At 38.8% G+C, this 14252-nt stretch overlaps 1 protein-coding gene across 1 annotated transcript; it reads right to left on the reverse strand.

Annotated features, from left to right (window-relative positions):
* Positions 1 to 7888: 7888 nt before the first annotated feature.
* On the reverse strand, positions 7889 to 9107 carry LOC120227513 (putative olfactory receptor 2B8). The gene is made up of 2 exons (XM_039225613.1): positions 9062 to 9107; positions 7889 to 8835 (listed from the first exon to the last, which is right to left on the reverse strand). Exon 2 carries the CDS (start codon positions 8813 to 8815, stop codon positions 7889 to 7891), a length of 927 nt encoding a protein of 308 aa, XP_039081544.1. The 5' UTR covers positions 8816 to 8835; positions 9062 to 9107.
* Between the last annotated feature and the right edge of the window lie 5145 nt (positions 9108 to 14252).

The raw sequence follows: 14252 nt of genomic DNA on the forward strand, positions 1-14252 counted from the left end.
TGAAATTATTTTCTGCACGTGCATAGAGAGGTATAATGAATGTACTAAAATAGATGAAATGTCTATGAATGACATGGTGGCATTTGTAATGAACAATTATATTTAATTCCTCTATTTACTGATTTCCATAGTCGGCTCCTTCCTTTAGACAATTGACCATATATGCAAATCATTTAGTATTTTTGTTTCAAGAACAATTGTAACTGAAAATAAACTGACTTGCCAATTCCTAGAGCAACACAGAGAGTTAGTTCCATTTTACTCACCTTTTTTTTTTTGCCTTCTCTGTCGGGATCTAAGCTATTTCCCCACCTCACTTCAAGTTACTGCCTAAATACAGTTCTAGGATCGGAATGAGGACATGTAGAATCATTCAGTGTTTGCAGCAAATGCAAAGGTTGACTATACCAGCACTGACTCATCCATGAATTTTTCTTAAAAAAGGATGCTTTCTCAGGATGACTTCATGTAGTACCAGAGATCTGCACTTTGCCTCTAGAAGGTAGATGATGAAGACAATTGCAAACTTTCAGGATAGTTTCCCGGGTATGATGACTTGCCTGTATGACAGTGAGACCGTTATGAGCAGGAGAGGATGCTATGACTCTGAGCTGTAGCTGTGCTGGCACAGAGAACCAAGTCCCTTCCCCTGCTGACCTCTCTGGGGAACACTGATGCCCCACACTCTTAATGAGCCCATGTCACTGAGCTGCCCACAGGTGGCAATCCTCAGGGACAATGACGATGGAGGACAATGCCGGAGGAGACCTAATCTGTCTCTTTTATTAGTTCACATCTCTCACAGAGGACAATAACTCTTAATAACACAGAGGACAATAACTCTTGTTTTACAAAACACTTAAGATTTTTCTCTCACAATTGCCCAAAATATTTACACGTGAACATATAAGGAAGATTCCATTAAGTTCCTTAATCTTAAATATTAATATGTGAATGAATTCCTCATTTCATTTCATTTATAACCAAATTATATGGCATCACAAAGCTAAATATTAGGCACATTCTAATCTTTAGCATGAATATGAAGAAGCGTCACAAATCCCACCAAACTTCTAACATTCTAGGAAAACAAAACTCAAATCCTCTAAAACACTGTAAAGTTTATAACCATATTTCTTAATGATGTGCTAAAACCATTTTTTAAAATATGTCTTTTTAATAAAACATACATGGTTTACTTAAACTCAGCTAGTCTTTGCATTTAAGTTCCAAATGATTTTCAATTTACCAGGAGAGTTAAAATAATCGCTACAGAAAAATGGAAGGAAGTTAGTTGATGGGTGTTTTGTGACTGTTTCTTGTTCATAATTTCCAGTTCATTTATCATATTCAGTCTAAGACATAAACTACGTCCTGTTAAAAACATTCTTACATTTGAATTTTCTCAGTTATTCCCTTACCAGTTAGATACCATCCTGATAGTTATGGGGAGAACAGGCAAAAACAATACACTCTGGGTATCATACCTGCTACTATGCTTTTCATCCCAGACCTCGCTGACTGTTGCCAGTCTTCATCTGCTCAAATCACTTTGATACTTGTGGGACATTATCTAGTGATCCTGACCCAAGTTTCATAGCACTGTGGTCAGAAAATATGCATGGTACAATCGCAGTCTTTTCGTGTCTGTTGAGACCTGATTTGTGCTTTGTTTTGTTTTGTTTTGTTTTGTTTTGTTTTAGTCTCCGAGCCCAACACTCCCAACACCGGGCTTGAAATCACACCCTGAGATAAGACACGAGCTGAGATTAAGACTCAGATGCTTAAACAAACGACGTACTCAGTTGCCCCCATGCCTGATTTGTGACTCAGTATGTGATCTATTCTGGAAAATGTTCCATGTGCACTTGAGAAGAATGTGTATTCTGCTGCTTTAGGATGGAATGTTGCGCATGTATCTGTTAAGTCCAACAGATCCAGTGTGTCATCCAAATCCCTTGCGTCCTCATTGATTTTCGCTTTGTGCAAGGGAATGTTTGTGGAAAAAATGATTTGTCCATTTATGGAAGTAGAATGTTAAAGTCCTACTATTATATTATTGTCCATGAGTGCCTTTATGTTTGTTACTAATTGTTTTATAAATTAAGGTGCCACGATGTTGGGGGAATAAATATTTACAAGTGTTAGATCTTCTTGTTGAAGCCTCCCCTTTATTAGTACTTAGTGCCCTTCTTCATCTCTTGTTACATATTTTGTTTTAAAGTCTAGTTTGCTGATACAAGATTGATACTTAGGCTTTATTTTCATGTCCACTATCATGATAAGTGTTTCTCCAACCTCTCACTTTGAATCTGCCTGTGTCTTTAGGTCTAAAATGAGTCCCTGTAGGCAGCATAGATGGGTCTTGGTTTCTTTATGCATTCTGACACCCTATATCTTTTAATTGGAGCATTGAGTCCATTTACATTCAGACTAATGATGGAAAGATATGAATTTGGTGTCATATTATTTCTTGTTCTGACATTCTTTCTGGAGATATTTTCTATTTCTGTCAGCCTTTGCCACTTTTGTTCTTTCCTTTCCACTCAACGAAGTCCTTTTCATATTTATTGCAGGAATGGTTTGGTGGTCACAGACCTCCTTTGAGTCTTCGAAGTGTGTTGGGGGTTTTTTTAGTGGCTTAAAACAACAGTCATTTTATTATTTCTCATGGTCTTGTGGGTCAGGAGTTTGGGCAGAGGCTCCATTGGTAGATCTATCTGTTTTATATGATCTCAATTGAAATCACTCAGTAGCATTCAGCTGCCTGCTAGTCTGGAGGATACAATACTGTTTCACTCAAATGTCTGGTATATAGGTAGGCATGTGTGAAAGACTGGGCTCAGAAAGGAGGCAAACCATGAGAGACTCTTGAATGCTGACAAAAACTGAGGACTGATGGATGTGGGGGGGAGGGGGTATGGGCATGGAGGAGGGCACTTTGGGGATGAGCACTGAGTGTTATGTAGAAACTAATTTGACAATAAACTATTTGTAAAAAAAAAAAGAAAAAAAGAAACTAATTTGACAATAAACTATTTGTAAAAAAAAATAAAATAAAAATAAAAAAATAAAAAAAAAAAAGAAAGGTGCTTCTATCTTTCTATGTGGGCTAGGGCTCTCCATGTGGTCTCTTTAGCTGAGCAGCCAGACTTCTTAACAGAAAGGGCCTAAGCTTAAGAGAGGATACCAAGGAGATGAAGTAGAATCTACCAGCAAAGCTTGGGATAGAAACTGGCACAACACTACTTCTACTAGTCAAAGTAGTCACTGTCTGCCCAGCCTTAAATGGAAGGAAAGTAGATTCCAGCACTTGGTGGAGAGTTGGGGGAAAATGTCAAAGAACTTGGAGCAATCTTTACTCTGCCACAGTATTAAATTACCATTTCACAAATGAAAAAATTAGAGCACAGAGCAGTTAAATATCTTGTCAATATAATACAAGTAGGAAAGTGATGGGATGGAGATAAGTGTCTCCCACATTTGTTGCATTGATAGGATTTGTTTTTAGAGTAAAGGTGAAGTTTATCAGGTTTAAGCAATGGTGGAATACTTGAAATTAACATGTTCATTTAATGGTATCAAATCTATTAAGCCAAGTCAGTTGCCTGCATGAAGGAAACAAAAGGAATTAATTACTACATTTATAGAGTGTTCTACAACACAGGATTGAAAACCTATCTTATATTTTTACATTAAAAATTTTCAGATGATGGGTGAGGTGCAAATATTGTCTAAAGGACTTCCCACATTCCTCACATTTACAGGGCTTCTCACCATACAAATACTCTGATGTTGTGTAAGGTGTGAGATGAGTCTAAAAGCCTTCCCATGATCCTTGCAGTTTTAGGGTTTAACACCAATATGGATACTTTGGTGTGAAATAAGTTTGGAATAACGACTCAAGGCCTTCCCAAATTCCTTACATTCATAAGGTTTTTCTCCAGGATGAAGTCTATGATGAAGAATAAGATGATAGCCATGACCAAAGGCTTCCCACATTGCTCACATTAATATGGTTTCTCACCAGTAGGGAGTTACTGATGTACTTGAAGGGCAGAGCCACACAGAAAGGACTTCCAACATTCGGTATATTCATATAGTTTGTCGGCAATATTGAGCTTCTGATGTTGAGTAAGGCTGTACACTGTCTAAAGGCCTTCCCACATTTTGTACATACATAGAGTTTCTCACCAGTATGAACCCTCTGATGGACAGTAAGTTGACCATGAACTCTAATATTTAAAAAAGGAATCAAGAATATTCACAGGGAAACATAGTCTCTTTAATAAATCGTCCTGAGAAAACTGGGTAAATACATTCAGAAAAATGAAACTGGAGCCTTATATTACACCACTCACACAAATTAACTTGTAATAGATTAACATGAAAACATAAGACCTGATATTGTAAAACTCCTAGAAGACAACATAGAGAACACAATTCTGGACACTGGACACATTGACACATTGACAGTTATCGAATGAGGCTATTCTAGCGTTAACCTACCTACTCACATAGCCTACTCTTTGTGATCCAAATTCCAATGCAAAGACTGAAAGTCTGTGATTCTAAATTTTAAGTTATTACAACTATAAGGGTATAGTTTGCTCCATGGAACGCTTGAGCGGTACAAGATTCTACCAATAACCAGTATACCCACCATCTCCTAGAAAGTGTTTTTTTTTTCCTTTCAATGTGACCTACAGGAATAAACTGTTAATATACACTAGGATGTATTTATATTTCAGAACATACTGGAAATATATCATTTATAAGCCAGTCACTTTTAAGTAGTATAAGCTAAAGGAAACAGATTTTCTTCTACTAATCATCTTCACAAAAGTGTTAAGAGTAGGGACTACAGGAGACTAGATATAGAGCACATTGTTGTGCATGAGCATGTCCGTGTGTGCAAGTGTATAATAATATATTAATATATATGCTGCTTCACCCCAAATGCAAACCAAAATGTAACATGCTGTGGTAGAACATGAGGAGAAACATTCTTTGGGAAATATAGATGGTTTTTCCAACAAAGACAGTGAAACTTGGGAGAGGTTAATTTCAGGCTAAAACCAATACCTTCTTAGCCAACATGCTTTCTTTAATTACATTAAAACAGAGATCTCTTTCCTGAAGATAAATTAAGAAGGAACTTTCCAAAAAGAATCTGACAAAACTGTTTCAGTGTTTCCAAGTGCTTGAAATGATGACTTTAAAATACATGAAAAAAAGAGGGAGCCTGGATGGCTCAGTCAGTTAATCATGCAACTTTAGTTGAAGTCGAGATCTCAGGGTTGCTGACTTTGAGCCCTATATCAGGCATTCCGCTGTCAGCGCAGAGACCCCTTTGGATCCTCTGTCTCCCTCTCTCTATGCCCCTCCCCCACTTGTTCTTTCTCTCTCTCTCCCTCACTCAAAAATAAACAAATATTAAAATAGTATTTAAAATGCATGGAAAGTACTACTTTTGACCTGCTACCACAGAATCAGGGGGACTCTTGAGAAAGGCTTTGACCATTAATAACGACACGCCATTGATCATGAGGATCCAAAATAACTCAATCATTAGAAATGTCCAGGATGCTTCAGTGACACTCAACACACAGGTGCAATGACTGAACAACTTCACTTTCAAAAGAGGTTAAAACTATCCTCACAAATGGTTCACGAATCAGGAGAACTTACACTTCTTGAAGACCTCATATATTTTATTCAGTTCACATTGGTTAAAATACATCTGCCAAACAACGTAAATACAATTAAAATTTTAAAGCGGAGCCAGTGTGGGGACCCAATATGGACCTCAACAGCATAGTGATTATTTTGAATAGAAGCTACTGTGGAAAGGGCAGGTGCAAGGACATCATACCCTCTTCTGTCCCCTGGAAGCAGGAAACACCTCCCCTATAAAAGACCCCCACCCAGGACTAAGAAGTAAAAGACCGCTTAGATTTGAGAAAGCTATAGAAATAAAATGGCTAATGTTTTAAAAATCTACTACCTCAGCCCAAATTCCACTTAGAATTCCTTACTAACTGAAGCTCCAAACACTTGTTTTCTCTCTCCTGTCAATTTTGCACACATCTAGTATCTCCCAAGAAAAGGAAAAAAACCACCTCTTTTGGTCATTCCATTGGGTCTCAATTTCCTGACTGGGCCTCCGTGTGCAGGTAAGAAAACTTTGGAAGTGTTCTCCTGTTACTCTGTCTCCTGTGAATTTAATTCCAAAACAGTTAGAAGAACCCTGGGGAAAGAAGGAAATGTCACCTCCCAAAAGTCAGAGTCCTGTTCCTAAGGCCACATCAGGAACCCCTTCCCCTGATCCTCTGACCTCCAGTCATTCACCCTCTCCTTTCTGCATTACAGCCCCCCTTACCCCATAAACCATGTGTCCACACACAATGGTTCCCAGAGTCCTCACCACCAGGTCTCAAACATGCCACAACACCACAAAGGTGAAAGAAAGCCCTCACCTATGTCACAAAACAAGCATCTGAAAAGAAGTCACCTGCAAAGGGAGGGGTTTCCAGGGATCTGTGACCTGTTCCTGTTCCTCAGGGAGCCCTGGTCAGAGCAGGACTCTGGCAAACAGTAGTGGTAAAATGTACAGACTAGGAGACACAGGAGCGTCTTATAGGGGTGACTGCACTCTGATGACGGATCCAGTAGTGTGCGAGCAGGAGGTATAGGGTCTGCTCAGAGAGCAGTTACCCACACTATACACACTGTCGTTATGCGAACTCACATCAGTCCTCAGGCCACAATAGGGCTACGAAAGTAGGGACAGGTGAACTTAGAATCTCTCATTCTTTGTCTTGGCTTACTGGTACCACCGGGGAGGGTGTGGGGGGATGGGTTAAATAAGTGATGGTGATTTAGGAGTACACTGGTGATGGCTGAAATTTTGAATTACTATATTGTACACAGGAAAATATTATAACACTGCAGGCTAGCTATAATAACATTAAAATAAAAACTTAGGGGCGCCTGAGTGGTTTTGTTGGTTAAGTGTCCGACTTCGGCTCAGCTCATGATCTCACAGTCCGTGGGTTCAAGCCCCACATCGGGCTCTGTGCTAACAGTTCAGAGCCTGGAGCCTGCTACAGATTCTGTGTCTCCCTCTCTCTCGGTCCCTCCCTCGCTCGCTCTCTGTCTCTGTTTCTCAAAATAAAATAAAGATATTAAAAAATAAAATAAAAACTTAAAAAATACTAATAAAAATTAATTTCAAACAAAAAGCTTTTAGAAAAACAAAGAATTGTTTTTCAAAAGTAAAACAGGATCACAATGGTGACATGACACCACATACTGATATACATACGGTTTTATTTGGATTGATATTAGCAGGTTTTTCTTTCACCTTCAAGTTGTTCTGCCAGCCGTTCCCCTCCTACTTGTGGGAAAAACCTCTGATACAGACAGCCTATGGACATTCCAATAGAGCCATGATCAAAATGAAAGAAAAGATGATACCTCTTCAGCCATTGCTAGAAAATGCTAAAATGTTAATATTGATTACAGTGCTTTAATGGTCTATTCCTATTTTGCTATGGTTTTATGATGTGTGCATAATCCTCCTTTGCAATTAGAAATGGAATAGTGTTCCCAAATGGGGGTGATATAAAATCCTGTGAAACTTTATTATTAAATAAATATGAATATGATGCAGATGGTCTAGGAACACTTATTCAGCATCTCTGGAAGCTGCAATGAATCCATGAACTTAGAGTTTGAACAATCACTTGTATAAAAGAATAAAAGGAAATTCTCTTGAAAAGTCATTAAGGAAAATGTTGGATGACATGAGCAGGACACAAAATCTTAACGGCTATGACATTCAAAGTCTTCCATCACAGGGTCTTCCCCCAAGGCATCTGGAGTCCTAGCTCCGAAGGAGCACCATTTTTATTGCTCCTGTCACATCCTTGTTCTGCAGGGTATATATGAAGGGGTTGACCATAGGGGTTATGATGGTGTAGAAGAGAGAAATGAACTTGCCCTGATCCTGGGAGTAGTTGTTATTGGGCTGGACATAAATGTAGATGGCCGTGCCATAGAAGAGGGAGACCACTGTGAAGTGGGACCCACATGTCTCAAACACTTTCCTCTGGCCTCTGGCTGACTTTATTCTTAAGACGGCCCAGACAATCCGACCATAGGAGAACGTGATTAATGACGCAGGTATGAAGAAAAAGATCATACTGAAAAATAAAATCTCTGACTCATACTCAGTGGTGTCAACACAGGCAAGTTTGAGCAGGGCACTGACAACACAAAAGAAATGATCTATTTTATTTCTCCCACAAAGTGGTACAAGAAAAAAGAGCACCGTCTGCAATGAGGAGTTGGCAAAACCAATGAACCACGATGCAGACGCCATCAGGGCACAGAGACGAGGGTGCATGATCACCGTGTAGTGCAGGGGCCTGCAGATGGCTGCGTAGCGGTCAAATGCCATCACCCCTAAGAGGATGCATTCTGTGCCTCCCAAACCTAGAGAGAGGAACAGCTGAGCTACACAGCCGCCAAAGGTGATAGACTTGTCTGCTCCCCTGAGATGAACCAGGAGCTGAGGAACAGTGCTGGTCGTGTAACACAGGTCCAGAAAGCTTAGGTTGGAGAGAAAAAAGTACATGGGAGTATGAAGGTGTGGGTCCAGGAGGGACAGTGCAATGATGGTCGTGTTTCCCAGCAGGGTGAGCAGATAGAAGATCAGAAGAACCACAAAGAGGACTCGCTCGAGTTGAGGCCGGTCAGAGAAGCCCAGCAGGATAAACCCAGTGAAGGAACTTCCATTTTTCTGCTCCATGCTTTCTTACCACATGTTTCCTGTCAAGACCAAGTATTTAGCACTTTTTAAAAGAAATCTCCAATAAAGAGACTTGGTGGGGATAGTCAGATGATACATCATATGTAAAGACATGGCCATGGAATTTTATCATTCACTATTTGAATAAATGATATACTTACCAAAATTGCATAGTTTACACCAATAGTTTCACATTATCATAAGAAGAAATCATTCATATTTATTATACAAAATCAAATAATGTACCTTGTGTTTGCATCAGTGGTAGGAACATAAGGTCTTTCAGTCTGTACGTACTAGGACTTAAAGTACCATAAAAACGTATGTATATCACACCCAATGTAAACAGGCTAAATGCTGCAATCAAAAGACCTATGGTACCAGAATGGATAAGAAAAAAAGACCCATCTGTATCCTGGTTACAAAGACTCATTTTACACCTAAGGACACCTGTATATTGAACGTGAGGGGATGGAGAACCATCTATCATGATAATGACCATCAAAAGAATGCTGGAGTAGCTATACTTATATCAGACAAAGTAGATTTTAAAATAAAGGCTGTAACAAGGGATAAAGAAAGGCATATCATAATTAAGGGGTCTATCCACCAAAGAGATCTACCAATTGTAAATATTTACACTCCCAATGTGAGACACCCAATATATATAAATCAATTAATCACAAACATAAAGCAAATCATTGATTATAATACCATAATAGGAGGGAACTTCAACATCCCACTTACAGAAATGGACAGATCATCTAAGCAGAAAATCAGTAAGGAATTGAATGACACACTGGACCGGATAGACATAACAGATATATTCAGAACATTTCATCCTAAAGCCACAGAATACACATTCTTCTTAAGTTACCTGGAACATTCTCCAGAATAGGTCATGCAATGGGTCACAAATAAGCCCTAAACAAGTACAGCAGATCGAGAACATACCATGCATATTTTCAGACCACAGTGCCATATACTCGAAATCAACCACAAGAAAAAAATTGAAAACACCATGAATACCTGTGGATTAAAGAATATTCTACTAGGAGAGGAAAGGCAAGATGGTGGAGAAATAGGGAGCTCCATACATTTTGCCTGCACCCATCTCTCAAACAGAGAAGGCCTGAGGTCGTAGGACACTGAGGCACAAGAGTTTGGGAAGGAAAAGAGACAGAGTACACTGGGAAGGAAACCTCATAAGTGCAGCTGCCCCAAGAAACAAGCCAAACTACACATGGTGGAGAGTCCCAAATACCACTACCATTAGGGAAACAAAATAACCAAACGCTCCACAAGAGAATCCAACAGACACCGTCCAAAGAACACTTCCTGAACAGGCAGGCCCTGAACAGTCAAAAGAGCTCTCTCTAATACAGCAGAACTCACAGGGGCCCTGTGTACAACAAGCGTTAAAAATTAACGAGTTAAAAAGCTAACCAAATGACAAAACGAAAGAGCTCTCCTCCAAAGAAACTCCGGGAAGAAATGACAGCTAGAGAACTGTTCAAAACAGACATAAGCAACGTAACTGAACAAGAATTTAGCACAATAACCATAAAATTAATCGCCGTGCTTGAAAAAAGCATGGGGGACATCAGAGAAACTATGGCTACAAAAATTATGGAGCTTAAAAATAGTTATGATGAATTAAAAACTGTGATAAATGAGATACATAATAAACCGGAGGCGTCCAATGCACAGATTGAAGAGGAAGAAAGGAGAATAGGTGATTTAGAAGACACGATTATAGAAAAAGAAGAAACTGAGAAAAAGAGAGATAAACTGATCCAGGAACATGAAAGAAGACTTCAGCGATACAATCAAATGGAACAATATCCGTATCATAGGAATTCCGGAAGAGGAAGAGAGAGGGAAAGGTGCTGAAGGAGTCCTGGAACAAATTATAGCAGAGAACTTCCCCAGCCTGGAGAGGGAAGTAGAAGTTGAAATTCAAGAGGCACAGAGAACTCCCCTCAGACATTACTTGAATCGATCATCTGCACGACATATCCTAGAGAAACTTGCAAAATATAAGGAGAAAAAGAGAATTGTGAAAGCAGCTTGGGAGAAAAATACCCTAACATAGAAAGGGAAACCTATCAGAGTGGTGACAGACCTATCTACTGAAACTTCACAGGCCAGAAAGGAATTGCAGGAGATCTTCAATGTGATGAACAGAAATAATATGCAGCCAAGAATCCTCTACACAGCAAGCCTGTCATTCAAAATAGAAGGAGATAAAAGTCTTTCCAAATAAACAGAAATTGAAAGAATTTGTCACCACTAAGCCGGCCCTACAAGAAATCCTGAGGGAGACGCTCTGAGGGAGGTGTTTCAAGGAACGCAAGATACCAGAGACACCACCACAAGCATGAATTCCACAAAGGACACAATGACTCTAAACCCATATATTTCAATAATAACACTGAATGTAAATGGGCTGAATGCTCCAATCAAAAGACATAGGGTACAAGAATGGATAAAAAAAAACCCAAATCCATCTATTTGCTGTCTACAAGAAACGCATTTTAGACTGGAAGATACCTTCAGATTAAAATTAAGGGGATAGAGAAATATATATCATGCTACCGGAAGCCAAAAGAAAGCTGGAGGAGTTATACTTATATCTGACAAACTGGACTTTAAATTAAAGACAATAACAAGGGATGAAGAAGGGCATTATATAATAATTACAGGGTCTATCCATCAGGAAGAACTAACAGTCATAAATGTCTACACACCGACTATGGGAGCACTTAATATTTAAACAATTAATCACAAACAGAATCAATCTTATACATAAGAATGTGCTAATAGCAGGGGACTTTAATATACCACTTAGAGCAATGGATAGATCAACCAGACAGAAAATCACTAAAGGAAAAATGGACACGAATGAAACATTGGACCCGATGGATCTGACAGATATATTTAGAACTCTACATCCTGAGGACGTGGAATTCACTTTCTTCTCAAGTGCGCATGGTACATTCTCCAAGATAGATCACACACTGGGACATAAAGCAGCCTTCAATAAATATAAAAGAACTGAGATCATACCATGCACACTTTCAGATCATAATGCTTTGAAACTTGAAATCTATTACAGGAAGAAGTCTGGAAAACCTCCAAAAACATGGAGGTCAAAGCACACCCTACTAAAGAATGAATGGGCCAATCAGGCAATTAGAGAAGATATTTAAAAATATATGGAAAGAAATGAACATGAAAATACAGCAATCCAAACTCTATGGGATCCGGCGAAAGCAGTCCTAAGAGGAAAGTACATTGCACTCCAGGCCTATTTCTAGAAATTAGAAAAAGCACAAGTGCAAAATCTAACAGCTCATGTAAAGGAATTAGAGGCAAAGCAACAAGAGCACCCCAAACTCAGTAGAAGAAGAGAAATAGTAAAAATCAGAGCAGAAATAAACAACATACAGACCAAAGAAACAATTGAACATATCAATGAAACCAAGAGTTGGTTTTTTGAAAAAATAAACAAAATTGACAAACCTCTAGCCAGGCTTCTCAAAAAGAAAAGAGAGAGCACCCAAATGGACAAAATCATGAATCAAAATGGACTTATTACAACCAGTCCCTCAGAAATACAAGCAATCATCAGGGAATACTATGAAAAATTAAATGCCAACATATTGGGCAACTTAGAAGAAATGCACGAATTCCTAAACACACACTCACTACCAAAATTCACACGGGAAGAGATAGAAAACCTGAACAGACCCATAACTAGTGAAGAAATTGAATTAGTTCTCAAAAATCTCCCAACAAATAAGAGCCCTGGACCTGATGGCTTCCCTGGGGAATTCTACCAGACATTTAAAACAGAATGAATCTCAATTCTTCTCAAGCTATTACAAAAAATAGAAAACAAAGGAAAACTACCAGACTCATTTTATGAAACAAGCATCACTCTGATTCCCAAGCCAGAAAGAGATCCAACAAAAAAAGAGAACTACAGGCCAATATCCTTGATGAATACGGATGCAAAAATCCTCACCAAGATACTTGCAAATCGAATCCAACAGCACATAAAAAGAATTATCCACCATGATCAAGTGGGATTCATTTCTGGGTTACAGGCTGTTCAATATTTGCAAATCAATGTGATACATCACATCAACAAAAGAAAAGACAAAAATCGTATGATCCTGTCGACAGATGCAGAAAAAGCATTCGACAAAATACAGCATTTTTCTTAATAAATACCCTCAAGAAAGGTGGGATCGGAGGAACTGACCTAAACATCATAAAAGCCATTTATGAGAAGACCTCAGCAAATGTGATCCTCAGTGAGGAAACACTGAGATTTCCCACTGATATCAGGAACACGACAGGGATGTCCCCTCTCACCATTGTTGTTTAACATAGTGCTGGGAGTCCTAGCATTAGCCATCAGACAACAAAAGGAATTCAAAGGCATCAGAATTGGCATAGAAGAAGTGAAATTTTCACTTTTCCCAGATGACATGATACTCTACATAGAAAACCCGACAGACTCCACCAGAAGCCTTCTAGAACTGATCCAAGAATTCAGCCAAGTTGCAGGGTACAAAATCAACGTACAGAAATCGGTTGCATATTTATACATCAACAGTGAGGCAACAGAAAGAGAAATCAAGAAACTGATCGCATTCACAATGGCACACACAGAAACACGTAAAATACCTAGGAATAAACCTAACCAAGGATACAAGAGATCTGTATGATGAAAACTATAGAAAACTTATGAAGGAAATTGAAGAAGACACAAAGAAATGTAAAAACATTCCATGCTCATGGTTTAGAAGAATAAATATAGTTAAAATGTCATTATTACCCAAAGGAACCTACACATTGAATGCAATCTCAGTGAAAATTGCAGCAGCATACTACTCAAAACTAGAACAAACTATCCTAAAATTTGTATGGAACCACAAAAGACCCCGAATAGCCAAAGTAATCTTGAAGAATAAAACCAAAAAGGAAAGTATCACCATCCCAGACTTTAGCCTCTACTACAAAGCTGTCATCATCAAGATAGTATGGTATTGGCACAAAAACAGACATATAGACCAATGGAACAGAATTGAGAACTCAGAAGTGTACCCAAAATGATATAGCCAAGTAATCTTTGACAAAGCAGGAAAGAGTATCCAATGGACAAAAGACAGCCTCATGAAAAGATGGTGCTGGGAGAACTGGACAGCAACATGCAGAAGAATGAAACTAGCTCATTTTCTCACATCATACACAAAAATAAACGCAAAATGGATAAAGGACCTGAACGTGAGATAGGAAACCATCAAAACCCTAGAAGAGAAAGCAGGAAACAACCTCCTTAACCTCCACCGCTGAAATTTCTTACCTGACACATCCCCAAAAGCAAAAGAATCAAGAGTAAAAATAAACTATGGGGACCTCATCA

Source organism: Hyaena hyaena, unplaced genomic scaffold, assembly GCF_003009895.1.
Source record: "Hyaena hyaena isolate Hyena2069 unplaced genomic scaffold, ASM300989v1 scaffold_2460, whole genome shotgun sequence".
NCBI lineage: Eukaryota > Metazoa > Chordata > Mammalia > Carnivora > Hyaenidae > Hyaena > Hyaena hyaena.

Coding starts and splice junctions, on each gene's coding strand:
- LOC120227513 (XM_039225613.1), bottom strand. CDS start 8,815: ATGGAGCAGAAAAATGGAAGTTCCTTCACTGGGTTTATCCTGCTGGGC.